The 10,624-nt window shown below is 41.4% G+C and overlaps 1 protein-coding gene across 1 annotated transcript in view; it reads right to left on the minus strand.

The window, feature by feature from the left end:
- Window positions 1-236, minus strand: part of UTP20 (UTP20 small subunit processome component) — a 61,762-nt gene extending 61,526 nt beyond the window's left edge. The window contains 1 exon segment of the mRNA XM_033162906.1: window positions 117-236. Coding sequence (XP_033018797.1) covers window positions 117-161 — 45 coding nt within the window. The 5' untranslated portion in view covers window positions 162-236.
- Between the last annotated feature and the right edge of the window lie 10,388 nt (window positions 237-10,624).

Consider the following 10,624-nt stretch of genomic DNA (forward strand, 5'->3'; position numbering starts at 1 on the left):
AACTGAATATCAAATAGACTATTTCGCCAGCTCGGCGCACCGAAGCGCTAAGCCGAGTTCTTAAAAGGGCCGGGTTTCCGATCCACCCCACCCGACCCCGCCGTCCCGTATCTTACCCTGTGCGTGTTCTCGGTCTTGTGAGAGGACGATTTGGTCTTCATGCTTCCGTGAATTAGCAACAAACTACCTTTTGAATGATGGAGTTTTAATATTTTAAGTCCGCTCGATTTTCCAAAAAAAGAAAGAGACACATATACACACGTGCAGCACTATTAGCTGGGGGCTGCCATCTTGGCTAAAGGATTCTGGGATGAGGCTGTCACGTGAGACGTGGGGGGAAAGGGAATGAGTGAAAGCTGATTGGCCTGTGGAAACTAGAAGGGGCGGAGGAACACGACGCCCGGGGAGGTGGAGTTTGCAGCTGCAAAATAGTTTGCTTCAGAACCAGAGAAAGAAACAGTCCTACAAATAAAAAGTGGGAACGGAAAAGCTGTTTGCGGCTGTACAGTATATAGGCTACTTTCCTAATTAGCTATCAGTCATACTCTCGCGTATTTTGTATTTCTTTTACTTCCTCTAATGCCTTCCATCCATCTTTAGGAGCGGGGGTTGTGCATTATTTGCTTACATGAGTACAGTATCTGGTTGTGTTGGAAAACCCGCATCTGATTGTTATAGGAGAGGCATTTTCTTGCTCTTCCACTATCCCGTCTGTTTCCTTTAAAGAACTGGAAATAAGAATATTGAATGACTGTGTAAACAACTGGAGGTTGTCTGCGCTTTCTCACTGAGCTATCACATAATTGCTGGCAGAATAACATTTGTATTGGGAGGGGAAAACGTGCGAGCAAAATGAATTTTACTCTAGTTCTGGAGACGATAGCACACACTGCAAAGAAATATTTATTGCATTGCTTGTTCGTTGAATAAAAATATTCTGGAAGTCATGAGTCTTGCCTCACTGACATATCAAAATCTTCACATGTCTAGTGCAGTTAACAGAAGTAAACCCCTGTGGAATCTACTTTTAGCCTTTTCAATATAGAGCTTAAAAGTCACGGCCAACTCACTCATGAGGCAAGGTGAAGTGATCATTCTCAGGCAGCAGGATCCACAATGGCAGCAGATCCCATGGTGATCTTTATTCCCCTCCTTGTTCCTGATGTAGAAATTCACTCACCCCTTCTTCCCTGGTAGGGAAGGAAAGGATGCTGTTTTGTGGTTGCCTCAAGTGCAGAAATGTCTTGGGCAGGCCCTGCTTAAAGTGCTATAAAAGTAAAACCATGCAAAAATAGTTTAACCAGAGACCATGCTGAGACAAAAAAGATTAATATGTCCACAGACTATGGTTATATAGGGTAATACCACCTCCAGTTCTAAGCAGTCATCTGAACAGGGCTGCAGGAGCACAATGAGTGCTGACTTTACCAGGTCAGTTGTTTGGGCACCAGGCACTTCAAAATTGTTCCTGAAGGCTGCAATCCTAACCCCACTTACCAGGGAGAAAGCATCACTGAATCCAATAGGACTTACTTCTGAGTAGGCATGGTTAGGCTTGCATTTATTCTAAATGTGTTTATCTTAGAAGTGTAGAGTTGGAAGGTACGTCAAGTGTCATCTCAACTAAAGCATCCTTGACAGATGGTCAGCCAATCTCTGCTTAAAAACCTCAGATGAAGCAGAGTCCACAATCTCCCAAAGGAGTCTGTTCCACTTTCGAACTACTCTTACTGTTAAACTTCTTTTAATTGTCTCTAATTGTGTTATAATTATTGTTTGATATTGTACTTTCCATAGCATGATTTATTTTATTCACATTTGTTGTATACTGCCATGATATCAACATAGACAAATAATGGTCTAGATTTCTGAAACAAATAATTAATACAGTCACATTCATCTTCTAGGTTCAATGCTGCTGCTGCTGCTGCTGCTGAAAATATGAGCTACCAATATTGTAAAGCTCAGGTCTTACTACATGTCAGATACAAATACTGTACTTAGATTACAATTGTTCTATAATAATAATAATAATAATAATAATAATAATAATAATAATAATAATTAAATAAAGAGTTGATAGTAGCAATAATTATTCAGCACAGTTAGAAAATAGTCAAGTTTAGCAAAAGAGATTTTCATGAAGTGTTCAGCAAACACTGCATTGTAAATATGAAGTGCTATTTTTCTAAGACTTTCAACTGTTTCTATTCTGATTAATCATAAAGGGCATAGTGTCTTTTAAAAAAAACACCACAACTGCTGTGACATCAGAGGATGGCAAGAATGGAAAACCACTAATGTCAAGTGAAGGAAGAAAGAACAATCTTTCCCTGAGAGCTGCTGATTCTAATTAGCTTCCTGGTGAACATTTAGCTAAGGAATTAGTTTCCTGGTGAACATTTGTCAGCTCTTTAGCTTACATTAACTTGGAGTTAAGAAACTTGTTGAATCATACATCAGTTTTTGTAAAACTAAAAACCTTATACAAACAAGGATCTAAAAACCAAAAGGATAAAGGTCAGATGGGTGTAACCCATAGCATTAAGAAGGGCATGAAGCATGGGCTTAACTACTGTAAATGCTATCTATGTTTTCTCTCTTTCTGTCCCAGAATGTGAGCAGCTTTAGCCCATAATAAGACTTCTTTCTCTAGCATATATTTTCTTAGGGTGAAATGTACCAAAAGATTTATAAAAACACCTTCAGAAAATGACATTATGATAATGTTAAACGTCCTTGCTTAAAAAAGAGAAACAAATACAAAATAGATAAACCAATAGCTTTTATTGAACCAATATACTACTGCTACCAGTAATAATACTGTATAGGTAGATTTAATCCTACACATGGGTTACATTCCTGGCTATTATATCTATAAGCAAAAATCACATAAAGCCAGAATAACCCCCATGTGGCCATCACTACCTATTCAAAAGCATCACTGAGTGAACCTTGCCCACAGAAGGCAGAGGTGTTTATAAGGTTGAATTCACTGGAAATAAGTATATATTTATCCATATTACTCTTCCTTATATAGACCCACCCATACAGACACATCTTTCAACACTCTAAAATTACAACAGCCAAGAGAAAATTCCTTCCCAAGATGAGTCATTGGGAACAGCCTATACCTTTACCTTGCAGCATGGTGTTATCAGTATGCTAATGACACTGAGCTCTAATTCTCCTTGAGTCAGGTGAATGCCAAGATGCAGTTATAGGTTGGACAAGGGCTGATAAACAAAAGATTACCGGTAATCCTCAGCAAGATGGAGGCCCTGTGAATGAGTGCTTTCCAGATCTTGAGACAATGGTTGCAGAGTTTGGGGTGCTACTGGTGCTAATAATATGGGATGCAACTGGAACTGTTACCAGAGTTGGCATTGGCAATTTCAAGTTTGGATTAGTGTAGTGTGCTGGGGTGGGGTGGGGCTTCCCTTAGGTTTGGAAGGTACAGCTGATGCAGAATACAGCAATTACACTGCTAACTGGAGCATTTTACTGCAGATGATGCCTCTCTCAAAGAGCTGCATTGACTGCTTCAGGACTCAGTTCAAGGTGTCATCATTTACTCATAAGGAGCTAAAGCACTTGGAACCAGGTTATAAACACCTTGTAATCTAATGGGGTAATTTAATGCAGAGGTGGGGAACCTGTAACCCTCAGATTTATAAGAAGACAGGGAAGCCTAGAGTGAAAGAGGGAGAAGGAAAATAAAAATGGATAGAGCAATAGAAAACAGGGTGGCAACCCTCTGCAAATGATCCATTCAGTCCTCTGTCAAGGAGGATGGGAAATTGATGTGGGACAGCAGAAATAGACAAAGAGATGGAAGGAAAGGGAAGCACAGAGAAATGGGGGGAGGGGAGACAGAAAGAGCGGTGGAGTGTTATGCCATCCTGAAATGCTACATTTTGGGTCTTGGTCCTGCCCACTGCTGGCATGCAGACCCTGGTGGATTAACTCTGAAGAAAATGGTTCCCTCTATAGAAAAGAAAGGTTCTCCATCCTGCCCCCATATTAAGGACTATCACACGGAAGAGGGAACAAGCTTATTTTCTCCTGCTCTGGAGGGTAGGATTTGAACCAATGGCTTAAAGTTACAAGAAAGGACCTTCCTGACTAAATATCATGAAGAACTTTCTGATGGCAAGAGCTATTTGACAGTGGAACAGTCTTCCTCAGAAGTTTGTGGACTCTGCTTCATTGGAGGTTTTAAAGCAGAGGTTGGAAGCCATCTGCCATGGATGCTTTAGCTGAGATTCCTGCATTTCAGGGAGTTGGACTAGATGAGCCTTGGGGTCCTTTCCAACTCTACAATTTTATGAAAATTAAGCCTGAGTCCAAGTACTGTACTTCATCCACTTGGATCCAGGACACCAGATAATTAGTGTATGTTGTCTTAGTTCTGCAATTCAGTAGCCATGATTACTGTATATTGTATTGCCTTGTCAGATTGTATTTTCTGTAGGTGATTTTTAATTTTCTCTTCTGCAACCCTGAACTGTATTTACCTTGAGTAAAATTAAGTGACTGACTCTTCTGGAACCCTATATATACTGTGTGCTGATAAGAGGGACAGTATATACCCCTCCCTCAATGTAGCAGCTGCTTCTGTGACAATCTAAGGTGCTATTTTAACCATTGAGCCAAAAGGTTAATACATGAAAGACACTTTTAAGGTTTTACCTTGAGTGGGGCAATATTTGTCACAAAGTGTTGGATAACAAGACTCATAACATGCTAAAGTCTAATCCAGGCATAGGCAAACTTGGCCCTCCAGATGTTTTGGGACTAAAACTCCCATCATCCCTAGCTAACAGGACCAGTGGTCAGGGATGGTGGGAATTGTAGTCTCAAAACGTCTGGAGGGCCGAGTTTGCCTAGGCCTGGAATGCACAAGGGGGTTGATACCACAGAGTAAGCTGTCTTACCAGGTTTAGCTAAGTCACTCCCCCTCACCTCAGGAGGAATGAAGCCAAGCCTATTGTTTCCTTTCAGAAAGCTCTTAATTAGGGTGCCCCAAAGCTCGCTCTCTCCACATACCTTCTTCCCCAACCTTATACTTTATACAACACCAAAGTCTCACATTGAATATAACTGATCTGTAAAAAGGACTTTATAACCTGAAAACAATGTCTGTACCTCTGTAATGCGATAAAATCTTTAATAAAAACAATGATAAAAAAGAATATATCTCAATCAGGGTGTGTGTTCAACTGCAGCCACAGATAAACTTTTAAGGAGGAGAGGAACTGGTCTGTAATGTGATGAGGAAGAAAGTGAAAGCTCCTATGGTCTTGGGAGTCTTCTTCCTCTCATACATCGGGAGAATATTAATTGTAAGATCTTCTAGTGGCCAGTTTTCTGGAGTTCAATATAATATTATGTTATGTTTAGGTTAAGTTTATTACATTTATATACTGCTTCCCAATTTTAAAAAAGGTCCTGAATCAACAACCAAGTAAGATATACAATAATAAAATCCCACAAGCATAATACAAGCAGTTGTTTATTATTACTGGGGCAGAGCTGCTGTTCATACCTTCTTGTTCCAGTTAATAAATCTAGTAGCCATGCTCTATACTAGCAGTAGTTTCCAAACCATCTTCAAAGGCAGCCCCACATGCAATGTATTGCAGTAGTAGTTTACCAGAACATAAATGACCAAAGCCAAGCTATGACCATCCTGATAGGATTGCAACTGGGCTACCTGCCAAAGCTGGTACAAAACTAATCCATGACAATGAGGCCACTTGTGCCTCCAATTACATCATTGAATCAAAGAGTAGCCCCAAGCTGCACACCTGCTCCTTCAAGGGAAGTATAACCCTGCCCAGAACAGGATGCATTTCACTTTTCTGAACTGAGCTTGTTATTTGGTTCTCATCTAGCCCACTACTGAGGCCTGGCACTTAGCACATCCACCACCACACATGCTGGTAGACTTGTGTGCCATGAGCATACAGATGATGATGAACTCCAAAACTCTAGATTTCTATATTGTGAAAGGTGCAGGAGTCCTGATGACTTCTCTCTCTCTTCCATCCCTATTACGAGTCTTCAGTATGTTATTTGAGACAGTTCAGGAACACCTAACACCTTTTGGAGGTCTTTAAGCATAGGTTGGATGGCCATCTGTCATTGATGCTTTAGCTGAGATTCTTGCATTGCTGGGGGTTCAACTAGATGGCCCCCAGGGTCCCTTCCAACTCTACAATTCTGTGATTCTGTGAAAGTGTTCAGTCGAGAGTATGAATCAAAGTAATAACTGCTCTGAGAAGCTGGTGTGAACTTTCGTTCCCCTGCTAATTACAGTAGCGAATTTACTAGGTAATTCTGTTCAGATTAAGTCACACACTTACCGTATTTAATGTGTATCATCCTCTGCAATCTGGGAAAGTATCTCATCATACAACAATTTAAAAAGAGTGTGGGTGTTCCTAAGATGCTATTTCTCATACTCCTTATGGTCATTTCAGTTCTAAGATCACTAAGGCCGACAACGTTAATTACTTTACATATTTACATAAGTTACATATTTAAATAGAATTGACTATTTAAATCAGCATATCCATTTGGGATCTTACCCAGCTGAAAACCAGTCCAACTGACTTCACAACATGCTTCCAAACGAGGTTCTTGCATTCTCCCTGTTTCCCACCTAATTGTTATTTGCATTAGGAAAACGGATTATCAAACCATGCTACTGCTCCAACCAGAGCCCTCTGCAGCAACCTTGAAGGGAACATGAAGCTCTTCTGTGCTTTGAGTAGTTCATCCACAGGTGACACCAGAGAATATTATTTAGGGCACAGAAAATCCGAAGTATATTTCCTGGAATGTGAGGTTTGAAAATGATCCCATCATAAGCCTAGATAGCTCAGTTGGTTAGAGCACGGTGCTGATAATGCCAAAGTTGCCAGTTTGATCCCCACAGGGGACAGCTGCGTATTCCTGCATTGCGGGGGGTTGGACTAGATGATCCTCAGGGTCCCTTTCCAACTCTACAATTCTGTGATTTCTATAAGCATGTTTTCTCTGCGGTATGCCCTATTGATTTAGATGGGGACAATATTTTAAATATGCTTAGGATTGCAGCCTTAGTTGTAAATTGTATGTGAAAAATCCTTCAAGAAACCACAGAGGTCCATCAATCAAGGTTAAATACTAGTCATTCATCAGTCCCATTTTTGGATACTTTAGTCCAGTGTTTTTCAACCACTGTTCCGCGGCACACTAGTGTGCCGCGAGATGTTGCCTGGTGTGCCGTGGGAAAAATTGAAAAATTACTTTATATATAGTCAATATAGGCACAGAGTTAATTTTTTTAAAATTTTCTAATGGTGGTGTGCCTCGTGATTTTTTTCATGAAACAAGTGTGCCTTTGCCCAAAAAAGGTTGAAAAACACTGCTTTAGTCACATGGACCATTGGGAATTTTTTTATCTGTTTCCCCTATATAAAAAGGATACTGACTGTAACACTTTACTGTATTACATTTTAAATTGTATCATCCATACAATCTTAAATGTAACCTACCTTTGGGCCAATTTTTGCATAGGAAAAGGAATTCCTCTACTTTGGACACATACCAACGAGCAGCAGGTGAGGTAGAGATTGCCCTGGCAAATAGAGCATATCCCAGGCATATTATTCATAAAGCCCAGGTGAAAACAGATGCATGCGACAGATGGGACCTTCTTGTACCCAAAAGCAAAATACCACAAAAACGTATTACCTGGTTCTTTTGAGTTTACTCTGCAAACAATGGAAGTAAGACAAATCATAAACAGATACTGGGCATTGTATCTCACATTGTGGGTTGTGATCCCCATCCCTTGATAGGGTTCCGCAGAACCCACAATTTAAAAGATATTCTTGTTCACGTTGATTTTAAAAGACCACAGAAAATTTCTCATCTACCAGTGGGACACTTTAAGTGTGGAGGCTGTTTAGTCTGCAACCAAGCTATTGAAACTGCCTCTTACCATATCCCTAACAGCTCCACAATTCTGAAATCGAAAAGGTTCACTAACTGGCACCAGAAATGTAATTTATTTAATCGAATGCACTTGTCAGTTGATATGCATTGGTGCCACACACACACACACACCCGCCCTGTTAAGACTCAAATTTTAGAACACTTGTATTTTAGAAAACCTTTTTGGGAAAGAAAATACTTTTGCAATTTTAATGGACGTTTATTGTTTGTTGATATTATCTTGTGTCGATTGTCTGAAGAGGTGGCATTTGCCCCTCTTATCCTCTCCACTGGCACTTCCTATGGGCCACTCCAGACTGTTTTTGTGTGTGTGTGGATGGGTGTATTCCGCAGCATGTCATTTATTGATGCAATAATAGTGCATTAGTGTGGATTCATATTGGACCCTCCACACACTATTCCCCTTGCGTTGTTGTTCTGCAATGCTTCCCCAGTGTTATTGCATTATTGTTGCTTGGGGGGACATTTTTGCATTGTTGTCTGGGGGGCACACTTTTGCACTGTAGAATGTTTTAAACTGTTTTAATTATATTGTTACATCTGTAGTATAAAAAACTTACAGGGTTTCAGCACGACATTATGGAATATGCTCTGCTTGGAAAATGAATCGGAGTTTGTCCACTCTGATTGCAAGCACAATCAGTGTGGGATTGCATAATAACTGCCCCAATACTATCATGAGCACAAAAAATAAAGTACAATATAAAGAAGGGGCCCCTATGTGTTTGTCCCAGTGGCAAAAGAATAAGAGACCTGGGTGGGTGAGCAGGGTGGAGTTGGTCTCATCCAACTGTGGTCACCTGGGTACTCAGGGCAGCATCAGTGCAGACTCGAGGTCTGGGGAGGGGAAATTGCTGTGGTCTGTAGAAATTCTCTCTCTCTCTGGAGTCTCTCTGTCCAGATGGGGGAGGGATATAGAGTGTGTGTTCCTGGCATTGGGCAATTGGGACAGATAAGGGATTCCGCTAGTTTACCACCTGCCTTACTGCCCAACAGTCTCCCTGACAGAGCTGGTCTCAGAGACAGTGTTGAGGACTCCCAGACCATTGGTTTTGGGGGACTTCAACATCCATGCTGAGGCAACTGCCTCTGGGGTGGCTCAGGATTTTATGACAGCCATGACAACCATGGGGCTGTCCCCAAATTCAACGCATGTGACAGGTCACACTCTGGGCCTTTTTTTAAAATAACCGGGCAGGAAAAGGGTGATCTGAAAGTGGGAGATATTGACATCAGTCCCTTGACACAGTCAAATCACTTCCTGTTGAGAGTTAAGCTTTCAGTCCCTTTCCCCTTCTGCAGTGGCGGGGGACCTATTAAGATGGTCCACCCTCAGAAGCTGATGGGTTCTAGATGGCTCTGGGGGATTTTCCAGTTGTTATGACTGATTCTGACCTCTGGAATATACAAATGGTTTGACATGATTGCCCCTGAGTGCCCTCTTCCACTTTCATTGAACCTCTTTGGCTCCCTGGTATATTCCAGAGCTTGGGGCAAGGAAACAAGCAAGGAGATGGAAAACTCCAGTTGAATGCAATCAAACATTGGTGAGGACTCATCATTAAGCCTATCTAGTTGCAGTGAAGCCAGCAAAGAAGGCATACTTTGCTGCCTCTATTGCATCCTCATTGTGCCATCCAGCAGAGCTTTTCCAGGTAGTGTGGGCCTTTTCTGTGGTGGCTCAGAAATGTGAAATGCTCTACCCCAGTGTTTTTCAACCTTTTTTGGGCAAAGGCACACTTGTTTCATGAAAAAAATCACGAGGCACACCACCATTAGAAAATTTTAAAAAAATTAACTCTGTGCCTATATTGACTATATATAAAGTAATTTTTCAATTTTTCCCACGGCACACCAGGCAACATCTCGCGGCACACTAGTGTGCCGCGGAACAGTGGTTGAAAAACACTGCTCTACCCAAAGGGGTTGCCTGGTGCCTTCGTTACATATCTTGAGATGTCAGGCAAAAACATTCCTCTTCCCTCAGGCCTTTGGCTAATTAAACAATTGATGGCTTTTTAAACTGTGTGTGAGGGGGTTATTGTTTTTGTTTCTTACTATGTTATGTATTTTTGTGTTTTGGCATTATAAACCACCTGTGATTCTCAGATGAAGGGTGGTACAGAAATTTAATAAATTAATAAGATCCCTGTGGCATCTTAGAAACGATATGGTCAGTAAGTGCCTACGACTTCTTCCAGTGCATAAAGTGGGCAGTGGAGCTGTTGGGATATATTAGCTGCTTTGCATAAAAGTATGAGTAAGCATGCACTAAAATCAGATAAGCCACCCATGTGTCAGTCAGGCAAAACAAAGAAGTTTCATTCACAAGGGTTCATCACGGCCAAGGCTAGGTTGGCACACCCAGTCTTCGTGTTGTTGGGGCTTAGTATCTCATCCCTTCCCATTGTGCAACTATTTCAAGAGTGGACCTTCAGCCTCTGCTGGAATTAAGCCCTTGATTATGGGTATTGAGGCGTTTTGATTTGAATAGCGAAGGGAGGCTCCCCTCTGAAGGCCAATTGCTTCCTTTAAGGCGAACCCACCGTTCTCAGAGTCCTCGGGGCGGGGCTTTTCCTCCTCCAGTTGCAGGAGGCGGGGCTGCTTTCGGCTCTGG

The sequence above is a fragment of the Lacerta agilis genome, chromosome 10, assembly GCF_009819535.1.
Source record: "Lacerta agilis isolate rLacAgi1 chromosome 10, rLacAgi1.pri, whole genome shotgun sequence".
Classification (NCBI taxonomy): Eukaryota; Metazoa; Chordata; class Lepidosauria; order Squamata; family Lacertidae; genus Lacerta; species Lacerta agilis.